Raw genomic sequence first — 24,805 nt, forward strand, 5'->3', positions numbered from 1 at the left:
AGGAGCTGGAGCATCCTAATGTACAATGAAGATTTCGTGAAGGTAGGATTAAAGGTGTGCTTAAAAGGTTGGAAATTTCCTTCAATTTGGCCTTTTGTATATGAGTGAATAGTCAGGGCTATAATTGCTCTTTCATTGGACTTGATGTGAAAAAATATTCACATTTCCTTTCCCTGTGGCTATGTACTATTAGAAGTAAAATCTACTTAAGGCATCTCGAGGGTCAAAATGAAACATGCTTGCTAAAAGACGTCATAGGAAAGTGAAGACAAAAAATCAAGTCTTTCAAAACTCTCTGATTTCCTTGGATCTGTTTATCGAAAGATTTTGCATTTCCGTTGTAAGGCAGGTGCGGACACCCAGGAGTGTAATCCCTACTCAGGTTCATAAATCCAGAGTAAATAAATCAGTGGTGACCCATGGCCCTTGTCAGCTCCTGCGATTCCTACTTCACTATCACACTGGTCTGATAGCTAGAGACTTGGCCTCTAGATGGGATATTTATTTCTTCTTTTGATATGATAACCTGAGCATCGCATAAAATAATTAAATTGTCATGACAGGGACTGTCTGCAAATAGGCATGGCCTTTTGTTTCCTTCTTCAAGGTAAACAGCTGCTGTTAGCTCATGAAAGGCTAAAAGTGGTCCAACAAGAAGCCTGTATCCGTCACATTGAAATCAGAGACTTGATTAATATTGTAGCCTGTAGCTTTGCGATATGTATGGTTTAAATTAGACCTCTGCAGTCATTGTGCTGGGTTGATGCAAGCACATTAATGACATAATTTCTGGTTGCTGCATCACATTTCTGCAGTCTGTCCTTTGTATTCCACTCACATTAATTGAAGTAATTTTGCCAGTGAAGCGTGTTTCAAACCTCTGCATTTAAATTGAAATTTTAATTCCCTTATTGTCTTGAAAAGACGGCTGAAGATGCCTTGTTACAGGTTTCATTATCACTCAGAACACTCCAGCTGCTGGTTCTAATGTACAATGACTGATTAATTCCGGGAAGAATTATTAATATAAGAACAGCAGCTTCTTCCCAGTGGCATGAGCTAACCAGGAAGGTATTTGATGATAGTTAATATTTTTATGAACTTTTTTAAAGGAAAATTTATGTGGAAGTCTGCATCACACGAAAACTGCACAGATGAGCTTTGAAAACCACTTACCCAAGTTCTGATTCATCAACCCATAGAAGTCGACTCATAATTGCATTCAATCAGTGGAAACTATGCCAGTGTGAGTAGTTTTGAACCACTTGAGCTGACCGTCACAAGGCCTGGGACTACATTTTTTTCATTTCTAAGTCTTCCTGAGATTGTAGAGATTTTGAATGTCTCTTGTTTTTCTATTTATATTTTTAAAAAAAAATCATAGCTGTGTACTAAGATAAGGATTATTATAATAACTACTTAGATATATGTAGTTGCCTTCCTCCCAGAGAATCCCACGTGCTTTGAGAGAATAGTATGGTGGAATTATATCACTTACACTGAAAATGTGGCCACATCGGGCATAAAGGGAGTAAGGCAGCAATTTAATCTCATGGTTTTCTAAGCTCCTATGGTTTCAGCTTACAAGAGCCTTTGCATTAGTTGTATAACAATCGAGGTTGTGAATGTTAGTGTGGGTCAGATGGACCTGTGTTTGGGTCCTGGCTTTGACTTTTACTAGCTGGATCACTTGGGGCTAATTATTTGACTTTGCCGAAAGTTGGGAGTTGAGAATTACATCTACTCCCAAGGATTTGTGAAGGGATTAAATGAGATACTAAGCTATTTATATAAAGTACACGCAGTATACACAGTAAGTGCTTAGAAATGTTATTTATAGTGAATTGATTACTTTAATGGATACTGTAAGAAGGATAATGGTGATTGCTCCCACGTGAGAAGTTCGCAAAGTGTTCGGAAGTGGACTTGTTCTGAACTGTTAAGAGTTGGAGTAGGGCTGGCTAGGTTAGGCATTATGGATTCCTTCTTCCCTTAAATGGACATCTATCTAAATGAAAGACTACCCCACATTTTATGTAGTCCAAGGAGTTCCTGCAGGCCTAGATAAGATTTTTCTCTGAAAACGGGTGCCTGGCTGGCTCAGTTGGTGGAGCTTGATGTCAGGGTTGTGAGTTCAAGCCCCACGTTGGGTGTAAAGATTACTTAAAAATAAAATCTTAAAAAAAAAAGATTTTTCTCTGAAAACAAGGCTAGTCTGATCTAACACATGCACAGAAGGAAGGATGATCAGGACCCCAAAGTTCTTTCCCATATATTTGGGATTTGACATGGGCAAATTTCAGATTCTGTGTCAATCGCCTTTTTGGCTTACTTCAACGATATGTTCATAGCAATGCAATTTGTCAGTAAACTATCTAGGATCAGTTTGTTGCAAAATCGACTCTTAGGTAACTAAGTGTGTTTTTCTGCTAGTATTGTAAGTAGATATAAGCCAGTTCACTATTGGAGGGTACTTATCAATAATGTTGATTGTAGTGTTATAAAGAAGTTGATGTTAAGCTATTTTTTTCTGTCAGTGCTTAGATGGCAGGACCAGTGGACCAGCGAGCTTGTTCTTTATGCTGCCATTAGAACTGTGTCATTAGCAAATAGACAAATTCTTCTTTTCTCATATTATGGGCAGGGAAGGGGTGATCATGCATCTACTATCAAATGATTAATGCACAAGAAAGAAAAAGGGGGCAAAGTGTACATCCCTTTCATCTGATCTGAGAGTTTCTAAGATCTCCCAGGACTGTTTTTTCTCATTATGACTGTGGGAATGGTATTGAGGTGAAAACTCTATAAATATCGAGAGCTGGAACGTTCTAGTGAACTTATTGGACTTAACCTGAAAGTGGTAAGTGACTGCAAAAATGTTTCAATATTCCATATAGATTTTTCTACACGTTAAAAAATATATCCATGATCAATAATGAAATAGCCACCATTAAGCCCATCTATTTCTAGTGTAGAATATTGATTTGAAAGACCATTGCCAATATTCTGTACTAATAACAGGAAAGAATCGGGCACATGTTTTGGTAGACTTACAAAGAATGGTATGATGCCATTGTCAATGACTTCCGGTTGCTGGGAAATATATCTGAATGTGTGCCCTTAACCTTGAAGGAGCTTACATGCTAATAGGGAGAGACAGTGAACAAATAAAGAGTCTCATATCATGATGAGCATAACAAGAAATTGGTCATCAGGAAAATTGGGGATGGAGGTAGGGTAGTATGGTTTGCTCTATAAATAAGGTGGTCAGCTAGAGCTGCTTCTAGCTGCATTGGGACCCCTTCAGTCCTTCAAACGCCTACATCTGATCTTTTCAGAAAGGTTTAGGAAGAGCTGAAAATAAAGGTATTAAACAAGAAATCTTGGTAGTTGTCTAAAATTAAATGAGTAGGCCTAATGTGGCAGCTTTATTTTTTTCCTGGAGAGTAAAAGCACAGGGCTTGTAAACAATTATTTGTGTTTGTGTCCAATGCCCTTTTTTCTTTATATTTGTTTTTGAAGGCTAGGGTAGCACACTGTTTGAAAAGCACCCGGTTATTGTATTAGCTTTCCTTCCCTTTTACTTTGTTCTTTTATCTGCTTTTCTTTGCCTCTTTTATTTTAAAGCAAATAGAAATTTTGTTATATTACACTAAACCTCATAAGGTTCAGCAGTTTTCAGTTGACTCGCTTGGCTGTAGGGCAGTGATTCCCAAACTCTGCACATTAGGGACCTTCTTGAAGAAATCTAAAGCCCAGGTCACACCCTACACTGATGACATTGAAGTCTCTGATGGTGGTACCCTACCTTCAGTAATTTGACATTCTTCAGGTGATTCCATTGTACAGATAAATGTGGAACTGTAGATCTAGGGTATACCCTATGCCACTTAAGAGAGTAAAACTAGTTGTCTCTGATGTCTTTTGATACCAGTTTTGAGGGGTTAGAAACCAAGTACGAGTAAAACCTTGGACTGTGAGTTACTTGTTCTGTGAGTGTACTGCAAGATGAGCAAACATTTCTAATAAATGTTAACTTGATCAAGGAGTGATGTCTTGCAGTATGAGTCGTACGTGATGCTGAATGTCACATGATCACAACTGAGCCAGTGGTTCTTGAAATCCGCTTTGATATAAAAGTGCTTTGGATTATAAGCATGTTTCCAGAAGGAATTGTGCTCACAAACCAAGGTTTTACTGTATTTGCACAAGACAGACTTTGCACAGTGATTGGTACATTTTTGTAGAAATACTGTAGTGTGGAGTTGCTTTGTTGCCATCCTCTGTTGCAGGTTTTGGGTAGGGCTGACAAGTATTTGGCCCTTACTCTGATTTTATAGCCTGATTATTTGGTCAGTAGGAATGGTGTTGAGTGGTTAAATTACACGCCCTCCAGGTTTGGGTGGACTTGAACTCTTCAGGGATGCCTTCTTGGTGCTCTGCCTCCTGCTTTCTTCCTAGGGTTTCTTATTGGAATTGCACTGGGATTTCATGGGTTGAAATTGGGGCACAGACTTACTTACTGATGAGTGGTGGCTAGGTACATCGTGGTGTAGTGCAAACAGAATGGGTTTGGAAGCCAGACGTTCTTAATTCCAGTCCTGACTCAACAACTCCCTAGTTCTGCGAGCTTAGACAAATCACTCTCTCTGTTATGTAGTATTCTCTTCTCTGGAGTGGATCTACAAATACCCTATCTAGATTGTAGACAGGCTGTGAGAATAAAAGTGAAATTTGGTAAGGTTACAGTGCTTTGTAAAATATAAGGCAATCGACAAATTTAAGAAGGTGTAAGTAGCGTCATCATCACTATGACAAAGTGCCAGGTAAGAGAAAAGCGGTCATCTATCATCTGGGACTTGTTTATACTGAGAAGCCTTTCTCTCTCTCCTGGTGCTATCATCACTAATGCATTAATCAGATCACCTGTGTGCACATGCCCTTTTATATACTTTCACCCCGTATGAGGAATAAACTAAGGCAGGAATAATACACGAGGCCTTTGCTGACCTCCTCTGTCATATTCCAGGTTTCAGCCTCACATATGGACTTCCTCAAACAGGTTTCTGTTGGGTCATTGTGTGGCCAGATGGGGACCCTATATATGTATAAGTAGCTGCAGGTGACCACGCATGTTGATGGGAGCCCTCTGTCTCAACTTGACGATGACTGGGGAGGGTGGATCAGTAGCTTTTGCTTGGCTTGACCAGATAGGAGCTTGTTGAAGTACGTTTTCTCTGTGATTTATCCCAGTACTAATTACTTGTTGTTCCTAGCTCTTTCTCTCACATTCCTTTGTGGGATTTTAACAGTTGATGTTAGTAAAGAACTATGTAAGTGCTGGGCATTTCTAATGGATTGGGAATTTGTCTTGATTGAAGTGTGAGCCTGACGGGACTCTCAGAGACCTCCTTTGCCAACTCCTAAGATAATTGTTCTGTAACTTGTTCTTGTCCCAGAATAAAAAATAAGATGACAGAAGTAAGTGGCTTTGGGACCCTTGTCAAATGAGGATGTCTTTCCTAGTGGTCTCTTCCCTTGTATTTTGGAGTAGGAACCTAGGATTTAGTGCTGTCTTTATGGAGCACTGATGGGAACTGAGAATTGGAGGGACCATTAGACTAGGCACAAAGAAGGATTTTTTTTTTTAAGTTTATTTATTTTGAGAGAGAGAGACAGACAGACAGACAGACTGAGCAGGGGAGGGGCAGAGAGGGAGACAGAGAATCCCAAGCAGGCTTTGTGCTGTCAGTGCAGAGCCTGATGTGGGGCTCGAACTCAAAAACTTTGAGATCATAACCTGAGTTGAAACCAAGAGTCAGACGCTTAACCATCTGAGCCACCCAGGCTCCCCATTGTGTGTGTGTGTGTGTGTGTGTGTGTGCGCGCGCGCGCGCGTGCGTGCACACACACAATCTTGCCCATAAGCAATTGACATTTTAACTTTCACTTAAGGGGTTAGGTATGTTTAATTTCATCAGGAAAGTAATTATGAACTGATCTGTTGTAAGTTGATTTAGAACAAATAAGGCTCCAAATTTGGCATTATGTATTAGAAGCCCTAAATATGTGCATTACTTTGGACTTGGAATTCTACTTCTAGAATGTTGAGTTAAGCATTTTAATTATGTGATAAAAAATCTATACAAGGATAATTATCACAGAAAGATTTGTGAAAGTAAAAGAATATAGCAACTACTTTGTATGGGGAAGTGGTTTAAATCATTTGGGGAATATTCATTTTATGGAGTAGTATGAATGCTAAAAATATATTTGGTAATGGGCAGATGTTCCCAATGTATTGCCAAATGGAAAAAGCCTATTTAAAAATAATACTTTTTCAAAACTTTGTATGGAAATCATTTGGAAGGAATCAGATTAAAACATATTTTACCTGAGTAGTGAGAATGTGGACCATCTTTTTCCTTTGGGATTTTGTGTTTTTTTGAGTTTTCTTGATCATGTATTTTTATAATTGGGAATTAAAAATAAAGGTTAAGAAAAATACATTCCTGGGCCTTAGGCCCCCCCCCCTTTTTTTTCCTTAATCTGTGAAATTGGGGTAGGACTTCAGTCCTGACAGCCTTTAAATGTCTCTTGTAATAGAAAACTCAATATTTCATTTCTCAGGTCCTGTCATTCTTTTAGACTTGGGCTTATGGAATATCTTAGATCTGACCACCCCTACTTGACAAGAGGAAAAAACCCCAAAGATTTCTGCTTAAATTATGGGAATTATTTGTGGTAGAAGGACCTGATGTTTAAGAAAAAACGAAAACCAAGAAGTTGGGGGGATCCCCAAAGAAGACTTAAGAAAGAGCTTCGTCAAATGGTATGCTTTTAAACCAAGTCTATGTGTCACAGCAGTGGTAGGATGAGCTCTTTGTTAAAATCGGAAGTCACATTTGATCTCTTGTGAGTTTTGTTTTCTAAGATAGTTGTGAAGATAGTTTAAAGAAGAAATTCACAAGTAAATGGGCTTTTCTTTGACAGCACTTTATCTTACAGGCCCCCCCTCCGCTCATTCACTTATCAATAACTTCATCTCATTTGCTGTATCCTGTAAATTCCATTAGCTCCCCGGCAGTCTATTGCATTAAGCCTTTACTACCTAATATCACCTCATTTACATTGACACATGCTTGACCTCAGCCCTTCTCCTCTCTTTGCTAATGCACCAACAAGCACTGATATCTCTCTGGAGCATTATCATTTGGCTGTTAGCACAACTAATAACAGCCCTTCATTTGAACTGATGAAGGTTTATTAAATAAAAACATGTAATAACCCTAGCAGTAATGAAAGCAGAATGGAAGTAGACAGCATCCTGTTTTTAATGGTGAGAGCATGCTGAGTCTGCATTATAGGTATCGGGTTTCTGGAGGGAGAAGGGGCACCTGAATGGGGCTGATCAATATTCTGTTCACAGATGACTTTAAGAATGGGCATTTTTGATTGCCTGATTGGATCACTGGGTTGGCTGCAGGCTGAGGACTTAGGGTGGAAAAAAGTATTCATGCTCCAGGCGCTTGGCCTTGCTCCTGTGATGCAGCTTTCTTGGGAAGTCTGTCTTAAGTTCCAACTGTCAATAGCTCGGAGGCCTGCAGGCTGTGGCAAAGCAGAACCCTAGGGAGCCAAATCGTCTCCAGTAAAGCTGGGATCAGGGATTCTGTTTTTCCTATAGATCCCCGAAGACTCCTCTAAGCCTTGCAGGCATTCCCTTATTCTGCTTTCTATGCCCCTTACCCTGCCTCCCGACTTCCCTCCCCCGCTCCCCTAACCATTTTTGTATGAAGAGCAGTCTAAGCCATCTTCTACATATGTCCCCTGTGGTGGCTGCTGTCATGTTTTAAACACAAGCCGAGTGGAGGTTGTTACTAAGTTTATATTTAACAGGATTTTGATCAGCAAAATCCTTTGGGGGTCACGTGTTTGTGGTTTTATGTCGCACACATATATAATATTCTGCTAGTTGAAATTTTCCTAGATTCTCTGCTGCAGTTAACCCTATAGAACACAGGTTCTATCAAGGCCACAGTGTTCTACAAACAGCACTGTGATGTCCTAGATGCACCAAAGCTTTCAGATCTCCTAAAACTATTGGATTAAACCATATGAAACAACCAATACTGGATCATTTTTGACTTGTAAGAAACAGTTTCCTAAGGTTCCGATTTCAAACTAATACATGAAAAAGACTGTGATTTTGTTTGGGGGAGGGGCTTAAAGCTGTGTGTTGTTGTTGTTTTTGTTGTTGTTTTGGTTTTTGGGTTTTTAAAAATTTCTGTCTGATAACCAAACTACTGCTTTGGGCACTGTGGTATAGCAAAATGACAATGTTTGGTAAGTGATTGATCTGGAGTTCTTGGTGATAAACATCTTTCCTGCTTGTGTAAAGGTGGGTTTGGCTCATTCTGCGTCCAAAGGAATACTTCTTATGCCCATCTAGGACTCCTTGAGCCCTCTATGTGGATACTTCTGGGTATAGGGCTGTCTTGAGGAGCAGGGCTGAAGCCACCAGAGGTTGCCTTCTAGCAGCTCAGGGGCCCAGGTAGCAGCTGGCCAGTGGCCTGGGCACCAAGTAAATGTCAGATTCCAAGGCCTGCTTCTTTTGTTGTTCATAGCCGAGGTTTTTTGGCGTTCTTAGTTGAGTCTGTTCAACAGGTTTAACTCGTGGTGGTATAGGAAGGGAGAGGGTATCCATTCTCTGGAATAGCCTAATTTCATATCTAAAAAGATACGCTTCTGTAAGTTGAGCCAAGGCAACATTTGCAGAATGGTTATGTCTTACTCGAAAAGTACTTCCTTAAGGGAGGCATACAGACCTATTGAAAAGTGATAAAACATTTTGGAACCATTTAATTATGAGAGTCCTGAAGGAAATATTTGTTCTAGACTCAACAGTGGCAACACATTTGCTTTCTTTAGGGAACATTATTGCCAAAATAAGCATTTTCCTTAGCTGGCAGGTGGTTTAGTTAGATGGCTACTAATGTCAGTTGCCATTGTGTCTCTCCTCTCCCCCAACTGAAATAATAATATAAAAATGATAATAAACCAGTCTTTCTTCAGTGAAGCCAACTGAATGTTGAGAATGGCCAACTTTCCTCCAAAACATTTCAAGTGGTTCATATTAAAGCACAAAACTAGATCTTTATACCTAACCAACTTGAGTGAGGCTAGCAGAAGATGAACACTTAACTATGAAATAATAACTTCCTACTTTAAACTAGAAGGAAATTGAAGGGTACCTGGGTGGCTCTGTCGATTAAGCATCCGACTTCGGCTCAGGTTATGATCTTGTGGTTCATGAGTTCGAGCTCTGCGTTGGGCTTTGTGCTGACAGCTCAGAGCCTGCTTCGGATTCTGTGTCTTCCTCTCTCTCTACTCCTCCCCCCACTTGTGCTGTCTCTCTCTCTCAAAAATAAATAAACATTAAAAAAATAAACTAGAAGGAAATTGAGAAATAGACATTTGGGAAAGAAAATTTAAGGGCTCTGTAGTTCGTAATTACAAAGATGGCTTTTGTTGTAAACTTATCTCTCAACTCACGGTAAACTTTTTTGAAATACCAGACAATTCTTGATTGTGTACATTTTAAATGTAACTGTTGCATACTTACTGAGTTATGGAAACAGTTTTTGGGATTTCTTTGTTCTTCAGTGCATAGGTTTCTAATAGCAAAACATGCCGTCCTGTTCAGTATCATGTATGAAAACATTTGGTGAATGCTTGCTTATTTTCATAATCCTAAAGGAAATATTTTTCTTCCTTTTTTTTTTTTAAGTTTATTTTGAGAGAGAGCACGTGCATGTAAGTGGGGGAAGAGCAGAGAGAGAGGGAGACAGAATCCCAAGCAGGTTCCACACTGTCCGTATAGAGCCTAACACCAGGCTTGATCTCATGAACGGTGAGATCATGACCTGAACCGAAATTAAGAGCCAGACACTTAACCAACTGAGCCACACAGGTGCCCTCCCCCACCCCTTTTTTAAAGTTTATCCTAAAGGAAATATTTTTCAACTCCAAAGCAGAGTTCTGTTATCAAAGCCATTTCCAACTGTGGTGAGTAGAACACTTATGTTCTTTTGGGTAATAATAGATGTTATATGAAAAAATTCCCTCAACACTCCAATTTTATTTCTGAAAATATGTGTAAGAAAACTTCCAAATACATTTAATTGGCTCATTATATGGTCATCTACCCTTAAGAAATGGTGTGGCCTGTCTGAGATTTCTAGAGGGTCATACTAGACATCATTTGGGGTATGAATGCATGTTATTCCATCTGTGAATAGAGGTATAGACAGCATTTACTAGTGAACTGTTGTCCTGAATGCTGTCTATTTGATTTTTCATCTGGTATGTCTTGTTTGGTAAGAATATATATTTATTTGATGTTGTATGTCACATTTAAGAACCCAATTTCAGTAATTTCTCATAGTAACTCACCTGTGAGACCGTTTTGTTGCTACTTTAGTCTAACCTCATCTCTTGAATTCTTGTTAATGGTTCATTAGTGTTATTTAAAAAGTGCTCTGTGGGGGTGCCTGGGTGGCTCAGTCGGTTAAGCGGTCGACTTCGGCTCAGGTCATGATCTCACAGTCCGCGTGTTCGAGCCCTGCATCGGGCTCTGTGCTGACAGCTCAGAGCCTGGAGCCTACTTCAGATTCTGTGTCTCCCTCTCTCTCTGACCCTTCCTCATTCATGCTGTCTCTCTGTCTCAAAAATAAATAAACATTAAATAAATAAAAAAAAGTGCTCTGTAGACATTAAATTTGGGAAACAGTGAAATGATTCATAAAATGACCACATTAAAAAAAAAACCAAACTCTTTAGTTGTGTTTTTACCAGTAGTTATGCATATCTAAACGTGGATGTATATTTAATACATCTATTTTTTAAGATTTTATCTTTAATCTCTGGACCCAATGTGGGGCTTGAACTTACAACCCTGAGATCAAGAGTTGCATGCTGTACCAATTGAACCAGCCAGGCACCCCAAAGATATTTAATGATTTCTAATAAAGCCTGAATGTTAGTAAATGCCTGGAAACCAGGTTTCCCCCATCCCCCATACAGCAGAATTGACCATCAGTGATGTTTGGATGGATTGGCTGTTTTCTGCCTCACCAAGTTTTGCTTATGTATAAATGTTATGCTACAGGCTTCTTGAAACCAGGTAAGATAAATGTCAGGTTTCTATAAACTGATGTTCTAGAGATCACAGGTTGCACTGATAACTATTTTCTTAAAATCTGTTTTAGTGCCACTCAGTAAGGTTAGAGTGGGGGAAGACAGTGCCCTTGCCTAGCTTTCATAATTATAGCTTTTAATAAGTGAAGGCCAGGAAATTGGAGCACTGTATTTTCATATAAAAATAAGCGTGCTGTCTTCCCTGTGGTATGGTTTTCAAATCTTTGAAATTGTAAAATTACTCTTGATTATATATATATAAATTGTACTTGTATTTTGGGTCAAGAAGACATATTCGGAAAATTTGTCATCCAAATGCTTGTAATGGAAACAACACTTTACTGAAAACAGTAGCATTAGCACATGTTAGTAACACCCCGTGAGATTTCTTTAACCACAGAATAAATAGATTCTGTTAAAAATCTCATGTCTAATTCCAGTGAGCACTCAGTATGTGCCAGGCACCGTGTTAAGTGCTTTACTTATAGTAAAAAAACGAAAACAAAAACAAACTTCAATTAAGTAGCTTTGAAAGTTGACATTATCCTATAATTTTGTTTTGGGAACATGAACTGTTTGGGTTAAAAATCTTCATGCAAATTCCTACAAACAAATTGAGTGTGGATGTGCAGTGGGTGGTTTTTAAGCTTAAATATCTCAGCTGGATTTAATTACCTTAAGGGATAAGGCTACATGATGGGCCAGTGGCTTACCAAATTATTTTTCATTTTCTGGATCTCGATGTCAGTAAAGGTTAATGCATCCTCTTTTCTCTGTTACAGACCCGAGTTAAAATCCATTTTAGAGCATAAGTGTAAATGAATTTGTTGTTGTTTTTCCTCCTTGGGGACACAGTGGTCATTTTGCGAGGCTGCTTTTCCATTTGGAATTGTTGGCAGCTCGCATGAGGCCCAGGGGCTCTTGTCACAGGGGCAGTTATAGGTCAGCATGAAAATGAACTGGCAGGCTTCCGGGGGCAGAGCTGGCTCAGGGCTTGCCACTTTTTCATTCCTTCCTTCTTGCTTGGTTAACTTAAGGAGACTAACTTGCTACTGACATTTGATTATATAGCACATCACAAAACAAGTGCTGTGTTTGTGGGTAAGCCGTTGCATTTTCCTCCCCCACCTCAGGCCAGTTTGTATCTGGCGGCTCCCAGACTTTCTGTATTCGCTGCCCACGTGCTCGTCAGTGACGTTGTGCACTGGTGTAGGTCCGTGATCAGCACTTTTGATCATTGATACGTTTCATGGCTTTCGTTATCTATTGCTTTTATTTGAACGCCTTACTTTTTAGGAGCATGTTTATCTCCCTAATTACATCCACTCTTTGTACCTTGAAGTATTACTAGTTATTGCCTTTCTCTGTACCTTCTAGGGATATTTACAAGTATAACCTAAGCAGAGAGTAGTCACAGCACAGGAATCCCTTTGGGGAGCTGGGTAGGGCTCTTCTCCCTCTGAGTTCAGCTTGTAGTCCTCTCTTTTCTATTACTACTCCTACTACACTACTACTTCTATTACTATTATTTTGTTTTGTTTTGTTTTATTTTATTTTTACTCAATATAGTGTATTGTCAAGTTAGCTAACATACAGCGTATACCGTGTGCTCTTGGTTTCGGGAGTAGATTCCCGTGATTCATTGCTTACATACAACACCCAGTGCTCATCCCAACAAGTGCCCTCCTCAGTGCCCATCACACATTTTCCTTACCCCCCAGCGGCCCACCCCCGTCAACCCTCAGTTTGTTCTCTGTATTTGAGAGTCCTTTATTTTCCCTCCCTCTGTTTGAAACTATTTTTTTCCCCTTTCCTTATTATTATTTTCTTCTTTGTGTTTCTCTCTTGCTTTTATTTTTCTCCTAAGGAATAGTAAGAGTATATTCTGCACCTTGTTATTTTCTTTAAAAAATCTAGATCTTGGGGTGCTTGGGTCGCTCGGTAGGTTAAGCGTGCGAATTTGGCTCGGGTCATGATCTTGTGGTTCTTGAGTTCAAGCCCCACGTCGGGCTCTGTGCTGACAGGTTGGAGCCTGGAGCCTGCTTCGGATTCTGTGTCTCCCTCTCTCTCTGCTCCTCTGCTTGCGATCTCTCTCTCTCTCTCTCTCTCTTTTTCTCTTTCTCAAAAATAAATAAACATGAAAAAGATTTTTAAAAATCTAGATCTTTATGGAAAGACAAATATAATCTTATATCCATGGATAAATGGGATCATATGAAACATACTTTATTTCCCCCCCCTTTACAGTTACTACTTTGGTCTCAAAGTGAGTTGTTCCACACTCCCCGAGGCCCTCATCTTCATTTGTTGGAGGTATTCCTATTCCATTTTTATTCATCCAATCTTTTCTGTCTTAAAATCTCCCAAATTGCACTTCACACCAGGAGCGTTTCCTTCTCTGTAGTTTATCTTCTCTTCAGCGTTCATATCCCATTGCTTCTGTCGAACTGGATCAGGTCAAGGAGAGGTGATGACTGTTATTTTCTGCTCGTAGCTTTCATGTCAAAAACGCATTTACCTCTGTGTATGTGTGTACGAGGAAGAGCGAGCAAGAGCCTGTCTGTATGTAGGCACACATGTAGACTTAGGCTAACCAAGCTCTGCCTCATGATCACAGGATTATTTAAACATTCACGTAGTGTGCTTTTCTTATGTTTTATTCTTATATTTTAAACATTTACTTATTTTTGAGACAGAGACGGAGCATGAACAGGGAAGGGTCAGAGAGAGAGGGAGACACAGAATCTGAAACAGGCTCCAGGCTCTGAGCTGTCAGCACAGAGCCCGGCGCGGGGCTCGAACTCACGGACTGCGAGATCGTGACCCGAGCTGAAGTCGGACGCTTAACCGACTGAGCCACCCAGGTGCCCCTCATGTAGTGTGCTTTTATTTAGTCTTAGTCTTAAAAAGCTAAATGTGATTAAAAGTTGATTTCAGTCATTAGTATGTGGACTTCTTGTGAGGAAATGAATGACATCATGTGGTCGGGGAGGCCATCACACTTGTGTCTGTTAACAGGCAGTGTGTGCGGGAATAAATGATACATACAGCTCTGTGGCGCTTTAGATGCCTTTATGTTTATCTTTTTTTTTTTTTAGTGAAAAATTTTCCTCTATTCTTTTTTTATTTTAATTTATCGTCAAATTGGCTTACATACAACACCCAGTGCTCATGCCAACAAGTGCCCTCCTTACTGCCCATCACCTACTTTCCCCTCTCCCCCACCTCCCCATCAGTTTGTTCTCTGTATTTAAGAGTCTCTCGTGGTTTGCCTCCCTCCCTCTCTGTTTGTAACTGTTTATTTTCCCCTTCCCCTCCCCCATGGCCTTCTGTTAACTTTCTCAAGATCCACATATGAGTGAAAACATATGATATCTGTCCTTCTCTGACCGACTTATTTCACTCAGCATGATACCTCCCAGTTCCATCCACGTTGCTGCAAATGTTTATCTTTAACAAGATTGTTTCCTTCAGCACTATTTCTCTTAGATGGTACACCTTCAAAGGCACAACGAGGCCTAACCACGTTATCCTCTTCAAAGTCTGATGTATGCTGGTAGGGTTCATATAAATTCTCTTTTTCTTTTAGAAATAGTCTCTTGTGTTTCTAACATTGGTAGGTTTTGTAGTCGTCCCACTTAATCATTTTTTATTCTCTCTTCAGGTGTCAGCAGTGGAGTCTTTGGAGGGCCCCCTGCTCCAGGTGGAAGGACTGAGTGACCTCAGGCTGGAGCTTCACAGCAAGAAGATGAACCTCCACTTGGTTCTCATAGATGAACTGCACCGGCACCTGTACATCAAATCCACCAGCCGCGTTGTGCAGCGTAACAAGGAGAAAGGGAGAGTGAGGTTGGTTAACGAGCCTCTTCGCTACAGTGTCTTGTGGCAGTGGAGAAGTTCAAGGACCATTATTTGTTTCCCAGAAGACTGTTGTACTTGATTTGCTTCTTGGTTTTGCTTCTTACTTTTCAACATACTGTCCCTGAAACTATAAGATGGTTTTGTAATAGCAAGTACTCCATGCTCTGAAAGGCTGTCATCCCAAGTTTCTTCCTTCCTTCATTGCACACTTATTATGACCTTTTTATGTAAAGATGGATAAGAAACATGTACTGTGGGCCTGTGTGTGTACTGGATCAGAGATATTCTGATATATCTCACAAGGGAGAGAAAAAGATCCTTAAGTTATACAGTACAGCTGGCCTAATTAAGAAATACGTGTCTGGACTGAAGTTAGAAGATTCTTTGTTACTTAGGGGTCGTGTTCAGCTGTAGACAGTCTTCTTTCTGGAATAGTTCAGGGGAGCTTCAGAGAGAACACTTTTCTTTTATCCCTGGGCTTGATCGTAGCATAGTCCTGTACTTAAGGGCCTGGGTGTGGACTCAAGAAATTCACTGGGTTAGTTTAGACCTGGTAGGAAGTAAGACCAGGTCTTAAGACAGTTAAGACAGTAGACTACTGACGTTATTAACGTGTACCAGATAGCTGTGCATGTCGTAGTCCTTCCAACGTTCCTTGAAAATAGCTCTCAGATCTCAGAGGGCAGTTGAGCTGTACCTGTCGAAATACATGTGCTCGTACTTTTTCATCCAGCTACAGACAAGAGGAGCACTGGAAGCAGTGCATGCTGGGAAGGAAGCCTTTGAAGTCCTATCCTCTTCAGACAAAAATTGCCAACTTTGTGTGTGATGCTTCAATTTAGTCCAAGACCCTGACAGAAAGAGAAGTTTCTATCTCGTTTCCGCAGATGGGCACTAGAAAATCTTCTGCCAGGCACACAAATTGAGCTGAGGGTTATGTACCCGAGAAGTAACTTCAACACTGTATCTGAATAGAATGTTAGTTCCGTAGTGGAAAGTAGTGTTGGGTGGGGGCGGTGTTAAGGCAATTCCTTCCACAGTGTGTGGTGGTAAATAGCAGGTATGAATAGATTGCTTCCCATGTAAGGATTAAAAAAAAAATCCAGAAATACTCTGGGTTCTGTGAAAGTATTCTATAACATAAGGGAGAATAAGCATTACCTTGAAGTCTCAGAGAAGAGCATTTATTTGAAATAAGTTTATGAATCAAAACAGGAAAATTTAAGATGCTTAAGCTGGAGTTTTCCAAAGGATACAGGATGATGTGAGAGATGAGATTATTCAAAATTACTACTCCTTCCTCCAGTGTAGTGAGAGAGGTATATTTCCTGTTCTTTGATTTTTGTGATTTTTTTTGGGGGGGGGGTGGGGTCTTGCTTTTGCTTATTGTTAAGCATGTGCCACATAGAGGGGCTCGAAATGGGCTTGTGGCAGGGAGCATGCCCTCTTGTGTCTTTGCTGTTGCCGGGATGGCATCTGGCCCAGAGGAGGATGAGAGCTCTGTGGAACTGAGCTAAGATCACCTGGGCTGCCTAGCCTGGATTAGCCAGCCAGCAAAATATGTGCTTATTGTTGAATGTGCTTATTCTGTGGCTGTATGCAGCAAGCACATAGCTTCTGTGAGAGGGTAATGGAGAGCTGTAAGAATGGAATTGGTAGAGATGCAGAAAGAATGAACTAAACATGAACAAAATATAAGAACAAATGAGACAAAGTAGGGAAATTCAATCTTTGTTTCAAGCACTGGGGAGAAGACTTGAAGCAGTGATAAGGAGGGAAAAGTTTCCTCATCATACAGAGGATAAAGACAGGATGATAAAAGAAAGATAGTGGATACGAAAGTTGGAGAATAGTGATTTTAGTTACTCTGTAGAACAACACTAACATGATAGTGTTTTGGGCTGAATTGTGTCCCCCCCCTAAAATTTAGGTCTTCAAGACCTAACTGCAAGTACCTCAGACTGTGACTGGTTTGGAGATAGGGTCTTTTAAGAGGTACATAAGTTAAAATGAGGCCATTAGGGTGGGCCCTGCTCCGGTATGACTGTTGTCTATTTAAGAAGAAATTTGGATACAGACTCACCCAGAGGGAAGATCCTGTGAAGATCTCGTGCTGAGATACCATCTACGAGGCAAGGAGAGAGTCGTCAGAAGAAACCAAGTCCCAACTTCTTGATCTCGACTTCCTGCCTCCAGAACTGTAAGAAAATGCATTTCTGTTGGTTAAGCCACCCAGTCTGGGGTACCTTATCGTGGCAGCCCTAGCAAACGGATACAGGGAGAAACAGATAATAATTACAATGTAAATAAAGAAGCCTACTTAAACAGGAGAAAAAAACCCAAAAAGACCTTGGTCTGAAAATCAAAAGGATTTAAGATAAGATTAATGAAAAATCTTGTTCTTAGATATGATCAGGAGATATTTATGAATTGTAAAAAAATTCTGTGAGGACTAGGAAGAAAAATTGTCTCCTGTGACAGAGAGGTATTTGCCCACCTGATATCCATTTGGCCCTTCTTCATTTTTCATGACAACCCTTATTTTGCTCCTGGCAGCTCACAGGCTGTATTTCCCATCCTCCCATATAGCTAAAGGTGGTTCGGGAGGCTTCTGCTTGCAAGCTTTTGAATCAGGGCTCCTAGGAAGGTTCTCTAAAGGTGCCAGCCAAACTGGTACACTCACTATCTTACCCTTCCCTTGCCTTCCTTTACTTCTCGTCAAGGACGTGGATTGGTGCCATCAAGCTGTCTTGGATACTAGGTGACCTTGAGGATGGAAGCACATCCTGAACTCTGTAATAGCATGGATCCTCCTTTATAGTCTGAATGGGTTACATCTTTCATATGAGAGGGAGGAAAATTTTTTTATTGTGCTCAGGCCACTGCTGCTTTGAGTCTTCTGTTTTTTATTTTTTTAATGTTTGTTTATTTTTGAGAGAGCGACAGAGTGCGAGTGGGCGAGGGACAGAGAGAGAGGCAGACACAGAATCTGAAGCAGGCTCCAGGCACTGAGCTTTCAGCAAAGAGTCCAACGTGGGGCTCGAACCCATCAACCGTGAGATCATGCCCTGAGCTGAAGTCGGATGCTTAACTGACTGAGCCACCCAGGTGCCCCGATGAGTTTTCTGTTTTATACGATTGAACCCAGGCCTGGTAAAGAGGAGCAAAGATCAGGATCACCAGGATTTGCTGAACACAGAATACCAGAAGATAGCAGAACAGAGTCTTACAAAGTGTTGAATAGGGAAGAATGGGGACCAAAGGTTTCTATACCCAGCCAAGTGGACACAGTTAAGCATGGGCAGCAGCAAGATGTTCTCAGATATAAAGTAACAACAAAAAGAACTAGTATGCAAAGATGAACTCTAAGGTACAAACCACAATCAGCAACTTGACAACATTAAAGTTGTAGTGGTTTGAAACTACTGTAAGGACCACACACCATTAAATATGTAAATGTGCATATAAAAAACTGACAAATATATTTTTATAAGATCAAAAATATAAGCTGAAGCTATATTTGAAAAAGGTCTATGTGGTAAAAGAATACTCTATAATAAACAGGAATTATATCCCTATCTTATGTTAGAGACTGGGAAATTTGGACAGTCAGGAGATAAAAAGGAGTGGTGAATTCTTGTGTAAGATAAGTCAGAAGTTGTTTTGGATTTGAATAATTGGAGAAAATGTTTAATTTAATTTTGTGTTTATTAACCTAGATATGTATATTTAAAGATGTCTTTTTTTAATTAAAAAAATTTTTTTTTCAACGTTTATTTATTTTTTTGGGGACAGAGAGAGACAGAGCATGAACGGGGGAGGGGCAGAGAGAGAGGGAGACAGAATCGGAAACAGGCTCCAGGCTCCGAGCCATCAGCCCAGAGCCTGACGCGGGGCTCGAACTCACGGACCGCGAGATCGTGACCTGGCTGAAGTCGGACGCTCAACCGACTGCGCCACCCAGGCGCCCCTAAAGATGTCTTTTTTTGATTTAAAAAAAATTTTTAAATGTTTATTATTATTTTTTAATGTTTTTATTTATTTTTGAAGGAGAGAGAGACCGAGCGTGAGCAGGGGAGGAGCAGAGAGAGAGGGAGACATAGAATTTGAAGCAGGCTCCAGGCTCTGAGCTGTCACCAGAGAGCCCGATGCGGGGCTCGAACTCACAAACTGTGAGATCATGACCTGAGCCGAAGTCGGACGCTTAGCCGACTGAGCCACCCAGGCGCCCCATTAAATGTTTATTTTTGAGAGTGAGAGAAAAGAGGCTGTGTTAGCAAGGGAGGGCCAGAAAGAGATGGAGACAGAATCCCAAGCAGGCTCCAGGCTCTGAACTGTCAGCACAGAGCCCGATGCAAAGCTTGAACTCACAAACCATGAGATCATGAGGTGAAGTAGGATGCTTAACCAACTGAGCCACCTAGGCGTCCCAAGAGTTTTTTTTTTTTAATGTTTGTATATTTATTTTGGGAGAGAGAGCGTGTGAGAGAGGAGAGAAAGAATCCCAAGCAATCTCTGTGCTGTCGGCACAGAGCCCGACAGAGGCCTCAATCCCATGAACCGCGAGATCATGACCTGAGCTGAAATCAAGAGTCGGACGTCCAACCGACTGAACCACCCAGGCGCCCCTACAGATTTCTATATGGAAAATCACTAGAGGGGAAGCAAATAAAATATTCTCTAGTACAAGGATGATTTATTAGCTAATATTCTAGATTGCAAGTAGCAGAAATCAATCCTGATAACTCAAACAAGGAAGAGAATTAAGTGGAAAGTGGTAAGGCGGTAGTTCATAGAGCCGAAGGGAAGGAAGGCTGTGCAATCAGGCTCTAACACCCAGGAGGGACCAGGAGAGATGAAGCAGCTGAGTGCACCCCGTCGACAAACCCAGGGAAGGGGCTGGTTGGGTTGTTGTCTTTGTCACCATGCCTGCAGCTGCTGGAGTTTGTATTCTTGTGCCAGTGTTCTGTAAGTGTCCCTGCATCTGTCTTTATCTCCTCAGGATTTGAAGTCCTGGGTAGAAGCATCCAGTTTGTTGAGCCTGAGACATGTCTGGCCTCCTTCAGCTGGTACAGTAGGAAGTTGGGCCCTCTTCCTTTTTTGCATTGACCTAGACAGTCGAGAGTCTTTCCAAATACAAAGACTGTTCTAACTGCTGGTATCCAGAAACAAACACATAAACACCCAACAACAAATTTCTACTCTCACAGAAAACAACAACAAAAAATCACCCGAAGGCACATACATATCTTTAAAAATTTTTTGTTTAACGTTTATTTATTTTTGAGAGACAGACACAGAGCACAAGAGGGGGAGGGGCAGAGAGAGAAAGAAGGAGACAGAATCTGAAGCAGGCCTCAGGCTCTGAGCTGTCAGCACAGAGCCTGATGAGGGGCTTGAACTCACGAACTGTGAGATCGTGATCTGAGCCGAAGTCAGATGCTTAACCAACTGAGCCACCCAGGCACCTGGGCACATACGTATTTTTGAAGTAGAAATAGACAACTAGTAGGTGTAATAAAAGGAAGTTACATGGCTCCATGGAAAAAATAATAAAAATGGAATTTGGAGGATATGAAACAAGACCTAAATAAATGGAGAGAACTTCCACATTCTTACTCAAAGATGTCAGTTCCAGTTAAATCCCAGTTGGGTTTTTTTGAAATTGTCAGATCTGTAGTTCACATAGAAGGATAAGTAAATAAGAACTATTTAAAAAAAATTGAAGGGCAGTATTAAGGGAGGCTTTTCTTATCTAATATTAAAATGTATTATCAAACTAATCAAAACAGTGCAAGTATGCAAATAGAAAATCAGATTGGGGAGGCACCTGCGTGGCTCATTCAGGTAAGCGTGCGACTTCAGCTCAGGTCATAGTCTCATGGTCCGTGGGTTCAAGCCTTGCCTTGGGTTGTGTGCTGACAGCTTGGAGCCTGGAGCTGCTTCAGATTCTGTGTCTCCCTCTCTCTCTGCCCCTCCTACAGTCACTCTCTCTCTCTCAAAAATGAGTAAATGTTAAAAAAAAAAAAAAAAAAGGAAATCAGATTGGTATAACAAAATAGAATTTAGAAACAGATGCAGGATATATGGAACTTTAATATTTTTTAACAATAATTCAAGTAAGTAGAGGGAATGATGGCTGCTTAGAAATTAGTGTTGAGACATTTGGCTAAAGAAAAATAAATTTAGATGCCTACTTGTTATTATATATGAAAAATTCTAACTCAGTTTAAAAATCACATGATAAAGCTTTACTAGCATTAGAAAAAATTAAGAGAATGTATGTGGAGGAGGCTTTCTTGGCCCATATCCTACAAAATAGTACCATATCATGAAAATATATGTAAAAGGATATTCATTGGAATGTTGTTGGTAAGAACAACAACAAAAAAATACAGTTTAGATGTTCATCAAGAGGCATATAGTGAAATGAATTATGGCGTATCCATGCCATGTAATTCTTAAATAAACGAGAAAGATCTCTGTGCAGATAGGGAAAGATTTCTAAGATACATTATTGGGTCTAAAAAAAGCCAATTGAAAAACAGTGTGTACAGGATGAACCTATTTGTGTAAGAATTGAGCGAATATATATTTAAATATGTATCCTTTATATGTAGACATAAATGTATGTTTCTATAAAGAAAATTCCTGGAAGGATAATACTGACACTGATAAAAGGAATTAGCTATGAGAAGTGGAAATGGTAGATAGGAAATAGGAAATAAGGACTTAGTTCATATCCTCAGGACTGTGAGTGTATCCATCATGAGCATGTATTATTACTTCAGTAGTAATATAATTATTGATGATGCTTCTGAAGATTACTTTTAATGAAATAGCAAAATGTTTGCTGCTGAAACGAAACACCAGGATCTAAAATTCTATATAGGATGATCCAAATAATGTTGAAAAAGAGCATGTGTACGTTTTTGTATGTATGAGTGTGTGTATATGTGGGGGGGGGGGTAGGGATGGATGGACAGATAGACTCTTTGCTGTTAGCTGTTTTGGAAAGTGCTACAGTATAATTAGATTATTTTTTAATATATATTTAAAAAACCTATAATACCTTCATAAACTGATAAGCAATAAAGAGTTATTTATTTATTTATTTTTATTTATTTTTTTGGGACAGAGAGAGACAGAGCATGAACGGGGGAGGGGCAGAGAGAGAGGGAGACACAGAATCGGAAACAGGCTCCAGGCTCTGAGCCATCAGCCCAGAGCCCGACGCGGGGCTCGAACTCACGGACCGCGAGATCGTGACCTGGCTGAAGTCGGATGCTTAACCGACTGCGCCACCCAGGCGCCCCAATAAAGAGTTATTTTTTAAGTTAATCCATTTACTTTCTGCATCCTGGCTTAATACTTGATTTGGCCTTGTTTCCTTGGATGCTCTCTCGCTCATAGAGAGCCCCATGGATTTCAGCCCCATGGATTTTGGTGTCCATATTTGTCTGTGGGGGCATAAGGAAAGTGCTGGACCCTGTTGTGTTATTTATTTCCTATTTTGTCTGCTAATTTTTTTTTCTTTTTTGGTCTGTTTTCTTTTTTATCTTTCAGTTCTTTTTCTCTTCTTTTTCCCTCTGCCTACATTTTAGTTTCACTTTTTTTTGTACTACATGGCTTCACTCTTGATCTGTCATTTGAGACCATTACTGTTTTTGACTTTCATACCCTCTGAATCATTCATTATTCTTTCTGTATGTTCAGGCCGATCTTAGAACGACAGAGAATTACTTTGCCAGCCATTCCCCTGTTTCATTATTCAGTTACATTTTCTGACTAAGGGCATATTATCGAGGACAGCTATTTCTCAGCTCAGTTTGACTTAACAAACTTTTACGAACCCTTGCTCCTTGCCGGGTACTGTGCCAGGCGTTGGGGTTGTAGAGGCAAACCTAGTCGTTACTAGATTTACAACTTAAAGTTTGGCTCACCTCTGTCAAGTTGTAGTTTGACACTAAAATCAGCCATAGGAGCCGCCCCTGTGAAGTTCGGCCGTAGTTGGACATACTGTTAAGTGAAGGAGTGGAAGGAAGTTCTAATTAAAAAGCAAATGTTTAATAAGTTTTTGGGTCTTCTAATCCTTCTTAAAAAAAAAAAAAACGCCACAAAACCCAAACTTTTCATGGTGTATTAAAGTCAAGCACATATAAATAGGTCCTTACTAGATGGATGGATGGTTAATGGCCAGAAAGTCCTTAGGGTTACGGTGGTAGGGAATGTTTTTGGTGTAGTTTGCTTTATAGTTTTCCTGTTTGCCACCAGGTGGTTAGTCAATGGCAAACCCCATTCAATCACAACATGCAGTTAGTAATTGTGGGGGTATTGTCTTATGCCGGAAAGGATTTTGTGTATGTCAGCTGTCTTTGACAGCTCAGCCATGAGTGATTCTAAATATATTTAAAATAAAAATTTGTAGGGGACGCCTGGGTGACTCAGTCTGTTGAGCGTCCGACTTCGGCTCAGGTCATGATCTCACAGTTGGTGAGTTCGAGCTCCACGTCGGCCTCTGTGCTGACAGAGCCTGCTTCAGATTCTGTGTCTCCCTCTCAGTGCCCCACACCCGCTCTCTGTCTGTCTGTCTGTCTCTCTCTCTCTCTCTCTCTGTGTCTCTGTCTCTCTGTCTGAAAGGTAAACATAAAAAAATTTGTAATCATATATGTATAAAAAGAAAAATAGCTTCTGATGTTTCTTTCAAAATAAAGCAGTTCAGAGCATTCATATGAATTACAAAATTGATAAGAACAATCTAATTTTGATTTTATTTTTTGTTTTCAAAAATACTTCCTTAGAGATATTCCGAACTCTTTGGAGGTACTAATACTTGCTCAACTTTATTTCTTCTGAAATGGAAACAGAGGCCGTGTTCTATAATAGCACCTCCTTTCTGTGGCGTTTCATGACTCTAGTTACTTGAATGAGTGGGTGTACTGGTTTCTCTCGGACTCTTGAGACCAAGTCCTTTCCTAAAGGAACAAGAGAAAAACCAAAAGTCATTTCCAGAGTTACTTGCCTTTGGGTTAGTGTTCACAAAGGAGAAAATTGAAGCCCAGGGGAAAATTTTAGAGAGACGAGTCTATGAAAATAGTTTTGCAGTCCATTGACTTTCTAAAAATGTATTGATGGAGTTTGAGAGTCCTTTTGGCTCTCATAATAAAGTCAGTAGGTTATGTTTTCCAGAGTTAAAATGGCATGCCACTTATTACCCTATTTTTAACCGAAAACATATTTTTGGGTTAAAATTGAGAAAATAATTGTAGGTTTTAGTCTGGAGTGAAGCTCGTGCCCATCTGTGTCTGTAGAAGGGTGTATTATACTCACATATAGACACATATCACTGCACACAAGTAGGTACTAACTTTACTGCCTCATGTATCCCAGGTATACACCTGAACTTTCCTGTTAATTGATACCTTCATTTATCAATGCTTCCTTCCTTCCTTCCCTCCTTCCTTCCTTCCTTCCTTCCTTCCTTCCTTCCTTCCCTCCCTCCCTCCCTCCCTCCCTCCCTCCTTCCTTCCTTCCTTCCTTCCTTCCTTCCTTCCTTCCTTCCTTCCTTCCTTCCTTCCTAAGTTTATTACTATTTCTTTAGTGATCTGCACACCCATTGTGGGACTTGAACTTACGACTCTGAGATCAAGAGTTGCGTGCTCTTCTGAATGAGCCATCCAGGTGCACCATAGATGGTTCAGTTTCTTGAGAGTAGAACACAGGTGTTACTTGCCTTGAAATTGCCTAC

The 24,805-nt window shown here is 40.3% G+C and overlaps 1 protein-coding gene across 1 annotated transcript in view; it reads left to right on the top strand.

The window, feature by feature from the left end:
* The window catches only part of EXOC4 (exocyst complex component 4), a 754,752-nt gene that overhangs the window by 38,647 nt on the left and 691,300 nt on the right, over nt 1-24,805 (top strand). The window contains exon 4 of the mRNA XM_043589551.1: nt 14,861-15,045. Coding sequence (XP_043445486.1) covers nt 14,861-15,045 — 185 coding nt within the window. The remainder of the gene's footprint in view (nt 1-14,860; nt 15,046-24,805) is intronic.

This window comes from Prionailurus bengalensis, chromosome A2, assembly GCF_016509475.1.
Source record: "Prionailurus bengalensis isolate Pbe53 chromosome A2, Fcat_Pben_1.1_paternal_pri, whole genome shotgun sequence".
Taxonomy (NCBI): domain Eukaryota; kingdom Metazoa; phylum Chordata; class Mammalia; order Carnivora; family Felidae; genus Prionailurus; species Prionailurus bengalensis.